We start from the raw sequence: 20,923 nt of genomic DNA on the forward strand, positions 1-20,923 counted from the left end.
TATTTCTTCTTCTTCAGCTCTGACTGAAACACACAGTCAGACCTGAGGACTCACCTGGTGGACCTTTAGTCCCGTCTGGTCCTCTGGGTCCAATTCCAGGAGCTGGGGAGAGAAAACCCACCAATCAGCAGAAAGAGAGATTAGCCAAAAGGAAAGATAACTGTCCAATCAGAGCCAGTTTCATCCAACTCATACAGTCTCCTACCTCCCATGGCTCCTTTCTCTCCAGGAGGGCCAGGTATCCCGTCTTGTCCCTGATTCCCTCTGGGACCAGGTGGACCAGGATCACCAGGAGCCCCCTTGTTACCTAAAATGGAAAGATATAATTAAGCCACATAAAGGACAGTTATCTGTTTGTTCTAATAGCTTCAAATTAACTTCACAGTGGAGTCTTTAGACCTTCAGCAGTGTGGATGCTACCAGCTGACATTAATAAGATGATTTACCTGTCAGGCCCGCAGGTCCTGGGGGGCCATTTGTTCCTGTAGGACCATCGCAACCCTTCTCACCTGGAGACCCAGGAGGACCTGAGACAGACAGATGATTATTTTTAATTGACTTTGTTTCCAGAGACAATTTTGAACATGGAAGGCAACAGTATGTGTGATGAAATAATAAAACCCGATGTTGACCCACAGTTTATGTCTGATCCAATACTCAGTCCAGTGTTGTTGGAACTTACTGAGAAGATATAAGATAATACTGTGAATCTAATTGACATCAGAGATTCATCCAGCTCTAGTTTGTGTTCAGTAAACCAATGACACTAACTGAGCTGTACTTGTATGGTGACTAGCATGCAGCTAACACTAGCATGCAGCTAACAGACAACCGTCCCACTGACCAAGCTGCGCAGGTGAAACTCAAACAATTCACACATAATTTATTTACATTACTGATCTTACATTATTTTTTATCCTTTACAATGCCCATTTTCTCATTTTGTTTCTCATCCTCATGTCACACATAGCTCTACATTTCATTCCTGATGTTCCCACTTTTTAATTACTTACATTCTACTATTTACTGCATAGGACATACTTTTGCTTTTTGTTTTCTTATTTTTAAAAAACTAAATTAGTTTTTCAGTTAAGTTTTAAGTTTTTTTTAAGTTTTTTAAGTAAAGTAATACATTTTTTTGAAATGTTCCTCTCTTTTAAGAAATGTATATTTTCTCTATTTTACAAAACTATCCCAACTAATTGAGTAAGGATAATATGTCAGTAATTATTTGGTTGACACAACATACTGAAAGGTTTATGTTTAGGTTAAATACATGTGCCATTAAACACCTCGAGACATGTCTCTTTGCAGATATATGACATATACATTCTATTAACTTCAGACATATAAAACTGTAAAGGATCACACCTCTGCAGCCTGGGGGTCCACACTGTCCTTTGGGGCCACAGGGGCCACAGTCTCCTGGAGGACCAAGGTTTCCATTGTCTCCTGGTGGCCCCTTTATACCTGGAAATCCTGGACATCCTGGCTGTCCCTGAGAGGAGGACAGAGGAGAAGAGACACTTTATTGTCCTCTTCACATACATGGCTGAAGACATAAATAGAAGTGCTGCTGTTAGGCATGCTAACCCAACACCTGAGCCAGATACTATTTTGATCAGGGATGCTGTGATGAAGCATGTGAAACTGGCTAAAACTGAAAATCTGTGCCTAGACAACACAGCTGAGAAAAGAGATACGGCACCCCCCCCCCACCCCACCCGATCCCCCACAAGGCCATCAGCAAAGAGAGGAGGATGCCTGACATACAACCCCAGGCAGAAGCTTGATGAAATTGACGAATTGCTAAAACTTAAACAGAAATAAGACAAGTGCCTCGCTACTTCACTAAACATAACAGTAATCTTATACTCTAGACTTCGTGATAACAACTGATTAAACAGCAATAATATTTCAGTAACCGAGTTACCTCTCTCCGACCATCACTGTGTACTCTTTGATGCCAAGATAAAATTAACTCGAACTAAAAAGGAATTTAAAGTTCAAAAGAGGCTTTTAGATGATGAAGCTGAAGCTAAATTTTCTGATCTTATGAGATCATTCAAGCCACACAGTCACGACTGCTCTCTATATGACATGGTAGAAGATCTCAATGGTGCACTGTCATCTGTGTTAAATACTGTTGCTCCACTAAAAGTCAAAAAGAGGTCGACCAACAGAATCTCCCCATGGTTAAACAGTAATAATGTTAATGAGATCAGGAGGAACTGTCAAGCAACTGACAGAAAATGGAAGAAAACTAAGCTCACAGTTCACTGTGATATATACAAAGAAGCCATGACTGCCTATAACAAAGCTGTACACATGGCAAGAAAGGAGCACTTCTCTAAAATGATTACAGAGAACGCTGGGAACTCTAGAGTACTGATCTCCACTATTGACCAGCTGCTCAACACTGCCCCCCCACCCCTCCACAGTCTTCAACAGCAAAGTGTGAGGAGCGAGAAAGTTCTACGTCAGTCTTGGAGACCATGTGTCTGAGGAACATGACAACTGTTTTGGGGTCTTGCCTTGGTTCATTATTATTCTCATTGTACATGCTGCCACCTGGTGACATCATCAGAGAGCACAATGTATATTTCCAAAGTTACGCCGATGATACACAACTGTCTCCGCTGAACCAAATGATGCTGAAGTTATTAACTCCATCACTAACTGTAGCAATAAATAAATGGATGAGCAATAACCTCTTGAAGTTAAATGATCCTTCTAGTCTACCCCGAAACAAAAAGGGAAATGCTGTATAATAATCTGGAGAAATTAAGTCCCTGGATTAACTCTGAGGTCACAAGTCTTGATGTTATCTTAGATTCAGATCTACACTTCAGTTCACACATCAACAAGGTGACACGAACATCTCATGCCTTCATCTCAAGCCGGCTATACTACTGTAACGCACTTTTTACTGACCTCCATAAAAAAGCCACTGAGAGACTTCAGCTCATCCAAAACTCTGCAGCTTGGCTACTTACCAGAACCAAAAAGAGAAAGTACATTAGTCCAGTTGTTTAGAATTGACTTTAAGATCCTCCTCCTTATATACAAAGCCCTGAACAGGCAAGGACCAAACTACATCACCAAATCCCTTGTTAGCTACGTGCCCTTAAGAACACTGTGATCATCTGCTGCTGGTTTATTGGAGATTCCCAGCAACAGCTGAAAGAAGATCGGTGATGCAGCCTTTGTCAATTACGCCCCCAAACTATGGAATACACTGTCCATTGATATCATGGAAGTGCCAGATACTTTCTCTTTACCCAAGCATTTAAATAGCTTTGCATTTGCTCTCTGCTGCACTTTTAAATGTTATATTTTAATTTGTTTTATACATTCGATGCTTTAACTTGTTCGTATCATATTTTATTCCTTGATTATTATGCATTCTATGTTATTATTATTATTATTATTATTATTATTATTATTATTATTATTAGTTTTAGTATTGATATTAGGATCAGTATTAGTATCAGTTGAGACCTGTTTATGTGTTTGATACCTTCTCTCCTGGACATCCTTTAGATCCTGGTCCAGGTGAACTCGGTTCTCCTTTGGCACCTTTAGGCCCTCCTGGTCCTGGCTTTCCATCAGAGCCACGTTCTCCACAAGGTCCTACACAGCCTTTCTCACCTTTAGTACCTGAACAGAAGGTACAGGAGATGTTAGCAGAGAGTGACAGTATTGTGTTTGTGATGTCACCCTGTTTAAAATGTTTGTGTTGGATGGACTTTACCTGGCCTTCCCATCTCACCCGGGTTACCAGGGAGACCACAGGCACCGGGAGGACCTTGCTGTCCGTCTCTGCCGGGGTCTCCCGGAAGTCCTGAGAGACACACACATTATAATCTGATAGTTCTAAAAACAAAAACAAGAAGCAAATAAAAACTTGACAGGATTTAAAGCAACAACATTTTAGACTGACTGTCATGTAAAGTATCAGTTTTAGGTTTTCTGTGGAGTCCAGGAGGAGAAGCTGCTCTAGATAGCAAACAAATAAACAAAAAACTGTTTTCAGAGCATGCACTCATGTTCACCTTGTGGTCCAGCACTTCCAGATATACCGTTACTGCCTTCTCGGCCTGGAAACCCCTGGTGGCCCTTATCTCCTTTAGTACCAGTAACACCTGTGGACCCTGAGGGTGAGACCAGAAGCAGAGAGACAGGTGAGTATTGTCATGAGGGATTAGATCTTGGCTTCTTTTGGAGCTTCCTGACTTTATATCTTACAACTTTATGTCAGATGGACGTCCACAGATTAAATGAACTCATTTGAACTGATTTTATCTGAAAGTAATAGTATCTGAAACTATTTTATACTGTAAAATATTTCTAGTGATCCTGAAACTAGTGGTTTAATTTCTAACTGGTTAGCTTAGCTTAGCATAAAGACTGGAAACATGTTGGTGTTGCATTGTTGTTTTTATCTTTGATTTTTGTACAAATTAAACAAACGGGATATAAAATGTTAATCAGTGAGCTTTAGAGGAGCTGGTAGTTGGTTTTTGTTACCTTTGAACACAGCCAGACTAGCTGTTTCCCCCTCTTTCCAGTCTTTATTGTAAGCTAAGCTAAATGGCTACTGACTGAAGAGGAATCAATCTGAACATCTGACTGTCAGCAAGAAAGCAAAACCATGCAAAAGTGTATTTCCCAAAATGTTGAATTTCTGTTTAGACAAAGAGTCTTTTTTAAAGATCTGGTATTCTGGCCTTTCTGACAATTTTTTTTTTTTAATAAATCCTCAGTCTAATTTAAACATATCTATAACATTTTATTCACCAAAAACTGTATAGATTTCTCTAACTCCATCTTTCCTCACAGCCCAGATCCCCCTCTGTCCTCCAGCAGGACGTGTCCGGAGCTATTTAAATAAAATCTGCATTATTAATGAGCATCACCTACTCTGATTGGCTGGAGGCTGGAGGAGTTTTATTTATATAGCACCTGATCACAACAGAAGTCATCTCAGGGCACTTTTCACATAGAGCAGGCCTAGACCAAACTCTTTAATTTATAGAGACCCAACATTCCTCTATGAGCAGCACTTAGTGACAGCAACAAGGAAAAACTCCCCTTTAACAAGAAGAATACTCAAGTAGAACCAGACTCTAGGTGGACGCCATCTGCCTTGACTGGTTGGGTTGAGAGAGAAAGAATGAGGGAGAGAAACAGAGAAGCATAATAACAACAATAGTAATAATATGAACATGACTAAATATAATAGCGGTAGTAATGGGCAAAAAAGACTAATAGCCGCAGAAGTGGGCGTCAAGCTGGACAGCAGGCGGCCAAAGGTCTCCTGCAAGATGACAAAGCACAAAACTCCGGGGAAGAAGTCAAGTTAGTAACATGCATTAATGGTACATGAATACATACAGATGGAGAGGAGGAGGAGGAGAGAGGAGCTCAGTGCATCATGGGAAGTCCCCCAGCAGTCTAGGCCTATAGCAGCATCACTAAGGGCTGATCCAAGGCGAGCCTGGTCGGCATGGAGGACTCGTTTCACGGATCTATAACCAAATTATATCTTTCAAAGACCATACACTTTGAAATATTATGCGTGCATGGGAGAAAGAGTTGGGTACAGAGCTTGATGATGACTGATGGAAGAGGGCTATTGCACATGTCAACTCCTCTTCCTCCTGTGCCCGTCTGAGTCTAATCCAATTCAAGGTACTGAATTGGATTCATCTCTACTATACTTATGGCATCTGGGACATATTTTTCTTCAACTGCCAAAATGTGTGACATCATAAAGCGTGACTTATGTAAATAGAAGTGACTACTAATAGTTCACTTGTACATGGTACTCTGTACTTGATGTCACTGAGTTTGGTCCTTATGAGATGACTGAATGCATCTTGTTTGGAGCATTGAGTATCTGATATAAAGCTTTGTAACCTTTTATATTTGTATTTCGTATTTTTATATTCATCGTATAACTATAGTTAGGGCCGACCAGGCTCGCCTTGGATCAGCCCTTAGTTATGCTGCTATAGGCCTAGACTGCCGGGGGACTTCCCATGATGCACTGAGCTCCTCTCTCCTCCTCCTCCTCTCCATCTGTATGTATTCATTTACCATTAATGCATGTCACTAACTTGACTTCTTCCCCGGAGTTCTTTGTGCTTTCTCATCCGCAGGAAACCCCAGGGACCGCCCTGACATGGTGATGTCCTTCTCCTGCTGTTGCTGCTGTTTGTTGTTGCTAGTCATGTATCTATTGTTATTGTTGTTGTTGTTGCTGTTACTGTTGTTCTGCTTCTCTGTGTCCCCCCCCTTTCTCTCTCTCAACCCAACCGGTCAAAGCAGATGGCCGCCCACCAAGAGCCGGGGTCTGCTTGAGGTTTCTACCCGTTAAAGGGGAGTTTTTCCTTACTGCTGTCGCCAAGTGCTGCTCATGGGGGAATTGTTGGGTCTCTGTAAATTAAAGAGTACAGTCTAGACCTGCTCTATGTGAAAAGTGCCCTGAGATGACTTCTGTTGTGATTTTGCGCTATATAAATAAAATTGAATTGAAGTTGAATTGAATAATTGTTTTTACTGTCATTAATATTTATTTTATTAATTATTATTTTATTTTTTACCTTTTTTGCATCAGCAATGGGCAAGGGTTGTGTGGGAGGAGGCCAGGGGGGATATAACAAAATATGGAAGGACAATTATTTCCATTTGTGTTGTATTTGTATGATTTTGTACTATGCTGACGATACTCTACTCTTCCTGTCATTCCTGCTGGAAGACCACACAGTCTTGGCTCAGATCTCATCAGGTCTTGCTGATATATCAGCACGGATGAAAGAACGCCACCTTCAACTCAACCTCTCTAAGACTGAGCTCCTTGTCATCCCAGCCAGTCCCTCCATACAACATAACATCAGCATCCAGCTCAAATCAAAACAACTCATGCCCACAAAGTCTGTTTGGAACTCGGGTATTATGATTGAGGACCAGCTAACCTTTAAGGTTCACGTGGCTCGGTCGTGTGGGTTTGTCCTGTACAACATCAGGAAGATCAGACTCTACCTGTCTGAGCAGGCAGCACAACTCATGGTACAGACTCTCGTAATATCACACATATACTACTGCAGTTCCTTACTGTCAGGCCTCCCCGCATGCACGTTCAAACCTCTGCAGATGATCCAGAAGACAGCGGTATGTCTGGTCTTCTACCAGCCCAAAACAGCACATCACCCTGCTGTTCATATCCCTCCACTGGCTCCCAGTTGCTGCCCGCATCAAATTCAAAACCCTGACATTCGCTTACAAAACAACAACTAAAACAGCTCCCGCCTACCTGAACTCCCTCATTCAGGTCTACACTCCCTCCCCCCACTACACTCTGCCAATGAAAGGCGCCTGGTACCACAACAGGACCCTGAGTCACCAGCTAGACTCTTCTGCTCTGTAGTTCCCCGGTGGTGGAACGAGTTCCCAAACTCTGTTCAATCTGCAGAGTCCCTCTCAATTGTTAAGAAAAGACTAAAGACCCAACTCTTTCATGAACACCTCTGCACTTGATGGACTGAAGGTAGAGAAAAAAGAAAAATACAAAAAAATCAAACCACACACACACAAAAATATGCCTCTATGCACTCTATGCGTTGCCTCTTTGCACCACCTGTTGGCATCTCCGTCCTATTGGACTCAAACTTTATGGCACTTACTCATGTTGTTCTCTCCTGACTAGATCCCTGCTTGTGTTGCATCAGCAATTAGATGTATGTCACTTTGAATAAAAGTGTCTGCTGAATGAAACTGTAAATTGTAAATTGTAAACTTAATGTTCTTCCCAATAAAATATAGTAAAAAAAAAAAGTTTTGTCTGAGTTAAGTAGCAGAAAATTGCAGGTCATCCAGGTCTTTATGTCGTTAAGGCATGCTTGGAGTTTAGTTCACTGATTGGGTTCATCAGGCTTCATTGATAAATATAATTGGGTATCATCTGCATAACAATGAAAATTTATGGAGTGTTTCCTAATAATATTACCTAAAGGAAGCATATACAAGGTGAACAGTATTGGTCCAAGCACAGAATATTGTGGAACTCTGTGTCTAACATGTACAAACTGAAACTGATCTAATAAATTAAAACCAGCTTAATGCAGTTCCTTTAATGCCAATTAAATGTTCCAGTGTCTGTAATAGAATGTGATGATCACTGGTGTCAAATGCAGCACTAAGATCTAACAGGACAAGTACAGAGAGAACATCCTGGTCACCACCCGTTGCCCTCCGTCAGGTGCTACAGATCATTAAAAACACGAACCACCAGACTCGAACAGTTCCTTTCCCAACGCCATCTGCACTGTAAACTCCATCAAGAAGTAATCAACTCAGCATGCAATATGAAAACTGTCCTTGTGCTACCACTAAATATTTACTCTCCTGAAGTACAATTTTATTATATCATTATCAAGAATTTCATAATGTGCAATATTTCATATTACTCTGGTGTATTCTACACCTATTTTCATTGATTCACCTTATGGTTTTATATATATTTATTTATTTATTTTAGGACTTCTGTCGTGTGGTTGTGTGAGACTATGTTGCACTGTGTTTTTAATGCACCAATCAGGAGTAGCACTCCTAATTCTGTTGTATCTACAATACAATGACAATAAAGGCTTTCTATGTTTCTATGTTCTATGTGTGATTTGCAGTGAGCCTGCGGCATTATCAAGAAGATTATCAATTCGGGAGGGACTAAAATTAGCATAAGAATCCTCTGTTGTATTGAGACATGGCACTGAATTCAACACTGATGGAATTGCCTCATTAAATTTAGCTACAGCACTATCAGATAGACATTTAGTGAAGACGTTTTTGTCTAATGGCGTGTAAAGGTCGAGGGTGTGGCCCTAGCCTTCACCCCAGCCAATCAGAATGGGACCTACTGAATGCAGCAGTATGTTTACCTGCAGTAATGTCTGCAGCGGGAGATGTAAGACAGTATACAGCGTCTGTGAAGCGGAGTCTGATCCTGAATGAAGGGAGAACCTGTTGCACAACTGAAACTTTAACAGGATGTTTCGGAGCGGTGAGATCGTGTCTAAGTTTCCTTTTTCAAATGTAGTCGGAGGTCGTTAGCTTAGCTTTAGCATGAATATATTATATTCCTTTAGCTGAGGAACAGAAAGAAACCATGTTTTAACCCTTACAGACTGTTCAGCTCAAATTTGACCCATTTTTACATTCTAGAGCTGTAAAAACACATTTTTCTTTTACACTGAAATTTTATGACTTTTCCAAAACTCACTCATACAAATATACAAAATTAAAATATTTAAACTTTTTTGTATATTTTTGTACACAGAGGGGGGTAAATTTGACCCACATTTATTTAAAAAATCATTAAAACATTAAAAACATTCAAAAATGTTGCATTTTTCATATTCACCAACACTCATCGAAGTAATTATTATGGTTGTTAATCATGGGTGAGAATATGAACAGTATGTGAGGGTTAAATCCTGCGGCGTGCTGAGTCTCATTAAGCAGACAGTCGGCTGTGAAATGTACCGAACACACTCAACCACTTGCCGATAACGGAGGGAAGATCATCTCCAAAAATGAATTTCAGCCGTTCCCGACGTAAATATCCTTCCTCTGGAAGGCTGTAAAGACTTTTTAGCTGCTGAGCAACCAGCAACACTTCCAGTGTGCTGCTTTGCTCGTCATCCAGCTGTGATGCAAACTGCAACTACAGGAGTTTAGTGCGCACTCAGCGTAGCGCTGCGCGGCGGCGCGCTCATGATGAAGCTTCCTGCTGATCTGATTTGACGTAGTAACGAGTTCCACCTCAACGCCGCTCGCTCTGCAGCCGCCAGTTTCAACATTTCAAATAACTTAAAAAGAGCGAAGAGATGGAAGTGAGTAATTTTACAGCACAGTAGGTCCGACATCACCCTGATCCATCAGTTTATTGTTTTACACAATCACAGCCCTTCAAGACGCAGAGGACAGAACATCAAGGTGAAAACATATTAAGGGACAATAAAACGGAGTCCAGAAAACTAAATGTTACCGACGAGCTTCTCACAGCAACACAAATTATGCAGCACTGAAGTGAATAGAATAGAATAGAATAGAATAGAATAGAATAGAATAGAATAGATTACCAGGCGCTCCAGGGTCTCCAGGATCTCCGTACATCACCACAGCGGTCCGTAGTCCTTTCGGTCCGGTCTCCCCTCGGTCCCCCTGAGGCCCCGGGGGCCCCTGAGTGCCTCTGCCCCCATCTACACCCATCTCACCTGAGAGACAGACAGATACAATGTAATAACTGATTGACTGATTGATTGATTGATTGATTGATTGATTGATTGATTGACTGATTGATTGACTGACTGATTAACTGATTGATCTTTAGATTAAACCTTTTTGTCCTGGTCTTCCAGTTTCTCCTGGTTTTCCATCATCTCCTGGCCTACCAAGGACTCCTGGAGGACCCATGTTCCCCCTGATACCTGAAACACACATATGTAAAAGTCTTATTCTGCAGACTGTTGACACCTTTAACCTTCACACACTGTTCATATTCTGATTCATAATTAGTCTCGATAACTCATTTCTCAACCACAAATCTACTTTTCATTCAAAAATATGTCATCAGTCATTAATAAATGAGTGATTAATGTTTAATGAAGCCTGCAGAAAGAGTGTATTCTTTAGGTTTTACACTATTTGTTAAAGAGAGAAAACATTCATACGCACACTATATATTATTATTATGGTCCTATGTTACTTAAAACATGAGAACTTAACATGATGATTCATAATTTAAATGAATGTTATTGAATGTGAAGAACAAATGTGAAATGTGATTTTTGATAAAAGTATGGGTCAGATTGTACCCGGAGTTCTCTAAAGTTTGTACAAAATGTGAATCAGCTGAACAAAAATAAATAAAGTTGTGAAATATTTACATTTGTATATATTCTGGGGAAATTTGAGATTTCAGAATTTCAGGGGTGTTTTTACTGCACTCAAAAGTAAAAGTGGGTCAAATGTGACCTGAACAGTACGTCGGGTTAAAGGCCTTTATTAACGGAGCAGGGGGAGGGGTGACCATGCCTCCTTACCTGGGCTTCCTGGCTCCCCATTGGTCCCTCTCAGGCCCTTCTCTCCGATGCCTCCCACTGGTCCTGGATCTCCATCAAATCCCGGGGCCCCATTTGGCCCTGGAGCCCCCACTTCTCCTATGCCCGGTAGCCCAGGGTCCCCCTTCACACCCTTTGGTCCCCGGGGTCCTGCATGACAGGATATCTGTTAGACTGAGACAGAGGTGTGTTTCCTCTACGTTACAAAGTCATATAAACAGAGCTGTTACCTGTGAAGCCGATGATGCCCACCGGGCCCTGGTCTCCTGCAGGTCCTGGAGCTCCAGGTACACAACGTCCAGGAAAGCCCATTGGACCACGTAAGCCATCCTGACCACTGCAACCTGAAACACACTTCAGTTACCTTCAGTTCCATGCTTCTGACCTCACAGTTCTCCTGGAACAATAATAAGGAACAACTTATTATTATACATCTAAAACATGGACTGGAATAATGTGACTAAACATGAGACAACAGCCTCACCTGTGAGCAAAAACACTAAACAAGACGAGGTGACGGTGAGTCTGTTATTGCCTCTAAGTGGACACCTGGGGATCCATTATTAAGTGGACATCCTGAGAGTCCATTGTAAGTCCCTGCATGTTTCGAAGGCAGACAGTAGCAGCTTCAAACAACAGACCAACGCTTTCTTCAACCCCCCAGGAATGCTGGCCAGTAATGTATAACTGAGAGTCCCAAACTCCTCACTGACCATCTAAACAACATTCTGATAACAGAAAAGATCAGATTATGACCCCCCATCTCCTCACCAAACCAGACCACTGACCCAAACCACATTTTGATCCTTCAAGCTACAAGAGTAGCAAGATGGGAAGACCAATTCACACCCCAGTGTGAACTGGTAGAACCATCTGGATAAACGACCCCCACCATCGGTTATCATAACTCACCTCTAAGAGCCAGTCACACTCAGAGACGAGCTGCCACCAGCTTTAATCCCACTGTGGACTCTAAACTTCAGGACTTGAATAACCAACTGACGAACTGATCACTGAGCAAACCAGCATAAGGCACAAAACATGCTGCACAATATGCCATACAGACATTTACCAGAACACACACACACACACCCTCACATGGCATGGACCCCTGCCGTTAGCAGTCAGATCAAGAACAGAGGACTGTAAAGCCCATGAACTTACAAATGTAATTTTGGATTTTGTCTAAGGACAATTAATATGTGTGTTGATATGCGAGTGTGTATCATATGTGTGTTATTGTGTGCTTTAGTTAGATTTTTATTCCACTGCCTTAAAGCCAAGAAATGTACCACCAACATAATCCCATCATCCTTGATAACACTGTTCTGCTTGTTTCACTCTCAGGGTGCTACAGCTACTATCAAAAATGTGAAATTAGGAATCATGCAATTGTTAAATTGTAAATACTTTGATTAATGGAGTAACTGTATTCAGGAGTTGAACCCGCCTGTCCACGAACAGGAGGGGACTGACTCTGCAACCCCTGGGATCGGCCAGGAGGCACCTTCTGGGCGAGCAGACTGACACTTTAAAACAGTGTCTTATCTGAGACTCCATGCTGGCTCTTCCAGGCTGATGTTCCAGGCCGCTGGTTTTTCTTGCTGGTTCTTCTTGCTTTTATCTTTGCCCTCTTGCTTTCTGCCATGATAGTTGAAAGCTTGCATTTTGCAAGTCTGAGGATGTGATTCAGAACAATAGGTGAAACCTCAAAAGTCTAGAGTCATGATGTGATATCTTGGGATATTCATCATCAGATGTGACACTTATATTCAGTTGAGCTGGCTTTAATATAGGAACTGTCATAACCACATTACAACATGACCAACATGGGGGTACAACTCCTCTCTCTACTGCCATAAACACTCTGCATAAGACGCTACATAATCCCTCTGAATGAAAAATGGTACCGGAACCCTCTACTGGCTCAGGGCTGCAATAACATGCAACAGTCACTTCATGACACATGACTTGAGGATCAAGCCTTGGAGAAAATAAACCAGGGGCTCATACTCATCATTACAAGATCCAGACTCCAAGCAAGTTATCTGCAAACCCTCCATTATGGAGAGATTTGTTCCATAATGATTTGTATGAACAGATCGACAATCTGTGTGTAAATGTGTAATCTGTAAATATAAACACCTTCAACAAATACAAAAAAAGATTTATAAACTCACAAAAATATTTTGCAAATACAAAACGGATCTGCAAACAAATAAAAAAAAAATCTGTGAATACATTAAATTAATTTACAAATAAATGAAAAGCATTTGTGAATATCTTCCTCGCTGTAGTATTAGTAATAAATGTGTATGTAACTAAAGTAAAAATGTTTGTGTTTTCTTGTGCTTACATCTCAGTCACTTAACCTTAAAAGACCTAAACCCTCGCAAAATCATAATCAAGATTAATAACAATAATAATTCTAATTGACCTCATGTGTGTCACCAACAAGGAGGATTATTATTATACCTACTCTAATATGACCTATGTCGCTGGACGAACAATTTCATGTTGGAGTTGTGCGCAATAATAACTCATAATTCTCCCATAAGATCATGAAGCTATTTGAGTGCACAAATTCCTACACCATTATTAGAGTATGGAGTATATTATTATTCCTAAGAGCCCATTATTAAGTAGACATCCCGAGAGTCCAGTATTAAGTAGACATCCCGAGAGTCCAGTATTAAGTAGACATCCTGAGAGTCCAGTATTAAGCGGACAGTCTGAGAGTCCAGTATTAAGTAGACATCCCGAGAGTCCAGTATTAAGTAGACATCCCGAGAGTCCAATATTAAGTAGACATCCCGAGAGTCCAGTATTAAGCGGACAGTCTGAGAGTCCATTATTACGTGGACATCCCGAGAGTCCAATATTAAGTAGACATCCCGAGAGTCCAGTATTAAGTAGACATCCCGAGAGTCCAATATTATGTGGACATCCCGAGAGTCCAGTATTAAGCGGACAGTCTGAGAGTCCATTATTAGGTGGACATCCCGAGAGTCCAGTATTAAGTAGACATCCCGAGAGTCCAGTATTAAGCGGATAGTCTGAGAGTCCAGTATTAAGTAGACATCCCGAGAGTCCAGTATTAAGTAGACATCCCGAGAGTCCAATATTAAGTAGACATCCCGAGAGTCCAGTATTAAGCGGACAGTCTGAGAGTCCATTATTACGTGGACATCCCGAGAGTCCAGTATTAAGTAGACATCCCGAGAGTCCAATATTATGTGGACATCCCGAGAGTCCAGTATTAAGCGGACAGTCTGAGAGTCCATTATTAGGTGGACATCCCGAGAGTCCAGTATTAAGTAGACATCCCGAGAGTCCAGTATTAAGCGGATAGTCTGAGAGTCCAGTATTAAGTAGACATCCCGAGAGTCCAGTATTAAGTAGACATCCCGAGAGTCCAGTATTAAGTAGACATCCCGAGAGTCCAGTATTAAGCGGACAGTCTGAGAGTCCATTATTAGGTGGACATCCCGAGAGTCCAGTATTAAGTAGACATCCCGAGAGTCCAGTATTAAGCGGACAGTCTGAGAGTCCAGTATTAAGTAGACATCCCGAGAGTCCAGTATTAAGTAGACATCCCGAGAGTCCAGTATTAAGTAGACATCCCGAGAGTCCAGTATTAAGCGGACAGTCTGAGAGTCCAGTATTAGGTGGACATCCTGAGTAAATCTACCTTTGGGTCCTGGTGGTCCATCTTGTCCTGGAGGTCCTGGCGCTCCATTCAGTCCTGGGGGCCCTGAGTTTCCTTGGGGTCCCACGGAGCCATCTTCTCCCTGGGGTCCTACCCTGCCCTGCTGGCCAGGGAATCCGATACCGGCGTCCCCCTTTTACCATGGAGACCAGCAGAGCAGCAAGACGACGACATCAGTTCAATGTTCAAACACCTGGAAATGATTTCCTGTCCGTGTGTGCATCCATGTTACCTTGGGGCCCGGCATCCCCGGAGGCCCTGATGGCCCCGCTCGTCCCTTGATTCCAAAACTTGGCACACCTGGAGCTCCTGGGACACCCTTCATTCCTGAACAGATAAAAAATGATCATCTTCATCTTCATCTAAACAATCAGCTTAGCACTGTCTTCAACAGGCTTCCTAAACCTGACCTTTGACCCCTGGAAAGCCTGGAGACCCCTGGACAGAATACCCTTTTTCTCCTCTTTCTCCCTTTGGCCCAACAGATCCTGGATCACCAAGACGTCCCGTCACACCTGAGACCAGCAGGAAACAACAGGTGAATCAGCAGGTAAACATGCAGAACATGATGAAGCTAAAACACAAATATGATTCACGTCATAACATGTGAAGAAAAACATGGAGAGAACATTTTCAATGTTTAAATTGACAAAAAAAACAAAAGAACAATTTGAGGTAACACTTTATTTGACAGGTCCCTTATTTTTAGTACTCTAGTAATATGCTGGTATTTAACAGTTAATTTCCACATTATATTTGGGTTCATATGTTAATTTGCTCTGTAACTGTAACATTTCTTGCAAAGAAATCTCAAAGAAATTTGAAAGGTTTATGTGAATTAACAGTTACACAGAAGTTACTTTTAGGACATTATTGAAAAAACTAATATGCTAATATCAGGTTTAGAACATAAAATGACACAAACTACTAAAACTAAGTATTTTCTGTCAATTAAAGATTTGTCAAAAGTCTACTTTGTTGAGAAATTTGAAAAAGAGCATCTGCATGTGAACCCGAATATAATGAGCGGGTTCCCTACCAACTAGACCAATTTAACACTTTTTTCATTTTTTACTTATAATTTGTACCAACTGTCCTAAAAATGAGCCGTTCAATAGCTATTTACATCTACAGCACCTTTCCAGCCGTCTGACCACTCAAAGCGCTTTATAATGTCAACGTTCACTTGCTGATGGCAGAAGCTGCCAACCTGCAATCAGCAGCAATATGTTTCTAATGCAATTCCAGGAAATTGGTGTAAAATTAGGGGACCTGTAAAATAAAGCGTTACCCATGTTTTTATTTTTTAATTTAATTTCTGTGGTGGTCTTACCTTCAGGTCCGGGGTTTCCAGATAAACCTTTCTCTCCTTTCTGGCCCGGATCTCCTGGACTGGTTTTAATCTCACCAGGAGAACCTTTTTCCCCTGAAAGACAGACAGACAGACATACAAATAATATATTTGTAAAATAAACATAATATATTATCAGTCCATCAGGTTTATCAGAACTTAGAGACATTTATTGTCTGACATGAGAATAACTGGGTGAGAGAACTAGAAAAGGGAGTCATATGAAAAAAATATAATAACTTCTATCTAATCTTAAAAAGTAGTACAAATATAAGTATATAATTGTCAAAGACTTAAAGAAACAAAAAGGAAATCACATCATAGACAGATGAAAATATTAATGAATAAAGAGATTTTAAATACATTAAGATTTGCGTTCAAATAAGTTGCGTCTCGTTGTTGAGATGCTGTGAGGACATCAGTATTTGCAGGGACAGCAGGTGTTTGTCTCTAAAAGTATTCAGTCTTTGTCTTAAACTTAAAGTTCATCGTTTTTCCAGTCTGCTTTAAACCAACAGTCAGGAGCCCAAATGAGCAGTGAAACCTGTTTTTCTTGTTGTAATCATAATCTTGCTGTGCAAAAATGTATTTAAAAGTTTATCTGAAGCTAATATGAAGCTTCAAATGAGTCAAATCAAGTAGATATCTTTCAACGTTACAGTCTTTTTAGTGCCAAAGTTCCTCTTTTTGTTACTATACTTCCACCTGCAGCTCAACAGGGAAACACTGTCTGAGGAAACACAAAGAGGGAATCTGATGCTAAAAAGACTGTAAATGTGTCAGATATCCACTTGATATGACTAAATCAGACTGCTGAAGCTGAATAGAAGCTTCAGACCATAGATTATATGCATGCTCCTGCTTCTACTCTTAAACCTCTCCATTCTGCCCATAACTGGGATTCATTAGAACTCATCATTGTATTATTTATGAGAATGTTGGGTTGCAGTCATTGGCATCGAGAGGAGAACGGCACTGCATCCTATTTATATACAAAGCTCTCCTCTGCAAACTTCCTGGGTACCTGACACGTCCTATTCATTTAAATTTGATTCCACACTGCACGAGGTCCCAAGACTATTTGGTCCTGGAAAATCAATGTGTTGGCACTGAGATTGGAAAATCAGCTTTTAAATATTATGCACCACACATACACCTTGTACTCAAGGTGTCCTTGAGGAAGAGAGCTTACTCTCCATGGCCTTCCCTGTATAAATAAAGTTTTGAATGAATGAATGAGATCAACTTTTAAATGCATTTTTGCACTGAATGAGTGTGTGGACACAGCGAGGAAAACCTCTCTCACTGTTCATATGGACACCTGACTGCTGTCCTTCAATAAGGTCGTCATGTCTGCCTGAATGTCTCCTGCAGCATCACGTGTCAGGACAATCTCAGCACAGTTTGGACTCATTTACTGCATTAAAAAAGTTTTATTAAAAGTTGTCACGTCTTCTACTGACACTAGAACCAAACGTGTCACTCTCCTCATTTCTGGACAGTTAGGATTGATGTCCTCTGAGATGCCCGGTGTCCCTCCTCCAGTCCAGACCACAACTGGACAGTCTTACCTGGTTTTCCAGGATCTCCTCGCTGTCCCACAACTCCCATGTTGCCTTGCAGTCCTGGAAATCCAGGAGCCCCAATGCCAGGAGGTCCTGAAGGTCCCATCTGTCCTACTAGTCCTCTGGGACCAGGCTCTCCAAGAGGGCCCCTGTCACCTTTACGCCCAGGAGGCCCCTGTAGAAACATGAACCTCAATATGGCAACTTGTAGCATTTATTATCTTATCAGAAAGTACTGGATGTCCCAAAACTTTATCCAGCTACAGTATAATATAAATCAGAAACAGCTCTCTCCTCAGGCTTAGCCAGGGGGAGAGGAGGCTAACTTTCCTATCTCAAATTAAGTCAATCTTAATATTCATGCAACAGACAGGCTTAATTAGAATAGTTTAACCTGACAATCTAAGACTAGACTAAGGTCAAGATTAGTCTTAAACTAAGTTTATGCAACTGGCCCCACATCTCCCATGTCCACCACGTCCTCCAAATGCTTTAGGAGAACAAGCTCTTCATGAAGGCAGAGAAGTGTGAATTTCATGCCAGTACCGTCACTTTCCCAGGTTACATCATTGAGAGTGGGCAGGTGAAGACAGATCAGGATGAGATCAGAGCAGTGGCAGAGTGGCCTACACCTACCACCTGAAAACAACTACAATGGTTCTTAGGCTTTGCTAACTTCTACCATGGTTTCATTTGGAACTTCAGTAGAGTTGCAGCACCTCTTACCAGGATCACTTCCTCCTTCATTCCATTTTCCTGGACGTCCAAGGCCGAACAAGCCTTTTCAGAATTAGAGTCTCTTCTCCACGGCAGCATCCTGGTCCAACCTGATCCCTCTCACCAGTTTATTGTTGAGGTTGATGCTTCTGACTGGGGCAGTTCTCTCCCAGCACTACGATTCAGACAAAAAGCTCCATCCCCGTGTGTTTTTCTCCTGTTGCCTCTCCTCAGCTGAATGCAACTATGATGTGGGTAATAGGGAGCTGCTTGCCGTCAAATTGGCTTTAGAAGAATGGAGACGCTGGCTGGAGGGAGCTGAGACGCCGTTTGTGGTGTGGACTGATCATAAAAACCTGGCTTACATTCAGACAGCCTAACGTTTAAACTCCTGTCAGGCCAGCTGGGCATTATTTTCTAGTAGATTTAACTTCACTCTCACCTACCGCCACAGTAGGTTCCATAAATATCGAACCTGATGCTCTCTCCCACTAGCATGTTTCTGACCCAGGTAATGGTCCACCTACAGACGTTTCTCATTTCTTTCGTCTGCTTTACCGTTGTGTTACCACGCTGCTGCACTATATAACTGTACAAGCTAGGTGGCAGCAGAGTGCTTGAATCCTGCTGACAGGATTTTAGGATAATACCCCCCCACCACAATGTAGTTGCAATGGCAGAGTAGCGCTGTCCTCATTTCCGCTCAATAACTCAATAACTGATCTATATTTCTTGTAGCTTAGCACTGTTATGTTCGTCATGTCTTAATTCAAGGCTGCCTTGTCACATTGTTTATTTGTTTTATTATGAGTTCGTAGAGACCATTTTGTGTACTCATCTAGTAATTGTTTTAAGTTAAATAGTGTTATGCTAACTCTGCTAGCTTTGCCATTTTTTATGGGACTTCCCATTGTGTTAATATGTTGTTAGTGTCATGCTAAGGGAGGATTAGTGTCAACTGCATTCAAAACGTATGTAACAGTAAACATTTCATCGGTTAAATGTAGTTTAAATATGATCAGATAAAGTTGGAGGAAAACTTCCATTAACATATTGTTAAATTTAATGGAGCCGAGCTTACTGGTGAACATCTAAAAGATCATTTATGGTTTCTCATGAACAGACACTAACTTATTCTGCAAAATTTAACATAATTTGGTATTAATTTCACCTCCATGTAAAGTGAATAGATATGATGTTTCCCAGATAATGCTCGTCTGCCTTAGCGACGCAGTTTAGACATTTTTATAACTGCTGATTTATTAAATTTGAGTTCTACTGAGAGAAAAATGACACCGAGACGCAGGAGGTTTTCTGTGAATGATACATATCCAGAGCGTTGTGGAGTTGGTTTAACACTGACTACTGAGGGAACAAATGAAATGGTATCAATAGTATTCACCCTCAGTTTGGTCCGTTATGGTTAAGCTACAGAGAAGCGAGTGGGGAGCTTGGGAAGTGATAAATACATTTAAATATCAGAACCCATTTGCCTCTACGTAATCACTATATTCCTTTAAAATGGAGTGAGTACCTAACCAACCCCTGCAATATAAACCATTAAAAAACATGAACCAAATGAAATTAGTAAACTTGACATTTGGTTTTCCACATTTTTAATATTTGTAGCTCTTAAATGTAGAACAGGAATCACAGTTCCTCTACTAGAGGAGAGGGTCGAAACCCTTTTTCATCTGGGCCTACATGGTATTTGGCTCAACTGTACTTGCTTTACTTTTCTGGATTTCGTCTTCCATTGCAGATCGTAACCCCTCAGAGTAGGTTGGTTATAGTAAAGAGAAGGTTGGTTATAGTTTGGAAAGTTTGGTTATATTAAAGAGAAGAACCTGAGAGGAACCTACAACCACGGGTTGTCATGTCAGCTGCAACTACCTGCATATTAAACAGAGTTTTAATATGGAGATTTTGATATTTATTCCAATAGTCTATAAAGGCTGTACACAACAGCACAGACAATAGGCGGTCTTTTATAGCCCGTCCGGTCCAAAACACCACAGAATATTTGCACCAGCAACGCTGGCTGCTCATCAGCTCTACAGTGTACAGCTGTTTTAACTAAACATCAACCTGGACAGCAGAGAGAGTGCATTCATTATGGTCTACAGCCATTGTTGTAAATGGGCCTATAGGGTGCAGCCACCTGGAGGCTGGTGTGGATCTGATACTCACATGGTTCCCCTTCTGGCCCTTAATGCCTTTCAGTCCTGGGAATCCCTGAGGTCCGTCTTTTCCCTCCAGGCCTTGTGGTCCCGGGTCCCCCCGGTCCCCAGACTCACCCTTCTGTCCTATCCTCCGCATGATGCCGGGGTCACCTACAGGACCGGGGGTCCCCGGTGGTCCAGGGATACCATAGGAGCCCTGAGAGACAGACAGGCAGTTAGTGCCTCTACTTCTGGTCATCAGTGATTTTCTTTGGACAGCAGCTGTTCCCTCA

The 20,923-nt window shown here is 41.5% G+C and overlaps 1 protein-coding gene across 1 annotated transcript in view; it reads right to left on the reverse strand.

The window, feature by feature from the left end:
* col4a3 (collagen, type IV, alpha 3) overlaps nt 1-20,923 on the reverse strand; it is a 67,929-nt gene that overhangs the window by 11,705 nt on the left and 35,301 nt on the right. The window contains exons 25-41 of the mRNA XM_067595724.1: nt 20,659-20,847; nt 17,758-17,926; nt 16,169-16,261; nt 15,246-15,350; nt 15,068-15,162; nt 14,818-14,968; nt 11,357-11,470; nt 11,109-11,276; nt 10,404-10,493; nt 10,146-10,280; nt 4,056-4,154; nt 3,755-3,844; nt 3,521-3,660; nt 1,372-1,498; nt 447-527; nt 206-307; nt 55-102 (exon numbers count right to left, since the gene is read on the reverse strand). Of these exons, the coding sequence (XP_067451825.1) occupies nt 55-102; nt 206-307; nt 447-527; nt 1,372-1,498; nt 3,521-3,660; nt 3,755-3,844; nt 4,056-4,154; nt 10,146-10,280; nt 10,404-10,493; nt 11,109-11,276; nt 11,357-11,470; nt 14,818-14,968; nt 15,068-15,162; nt 15,246-15,350; nt 16,169-16,261; nt 17,758-17,926; nt 20,659-20,847 (1,996 nt within the window). The remainder of the gene's footprint in view (nt 1-54; nt 103-205; nt 308-446; nt 528-1,371; nt 1,499-3,520; nt 3,661-3,754; nt 3,845-4,055; nt 4,155-10,145; nt 10,281-10,403; nt 10,494-11,108; nt 11,277-11,356; nt 11,471-14,817; nt 14,969-15,067; nt 15,163-15,245; nt 15,351-16,168; nt 16,262-17,757; nt 17,927-20,658; nt 20,848-20,923) is intronic.

This window comes from Thunnus thynnus, chromosome 7, assembly GCF_963924715.1.
Source record: "Thunnus thynnus chromosome 7, fThuThy2.1, whole genome shotgun sequence".
Taxonomy (NCBI): Eukaryota; Metazoa; Chordata; class Actinopteri; order Scombriformes; family Scombridae; genus Thunnus; species Thunnus thynnus.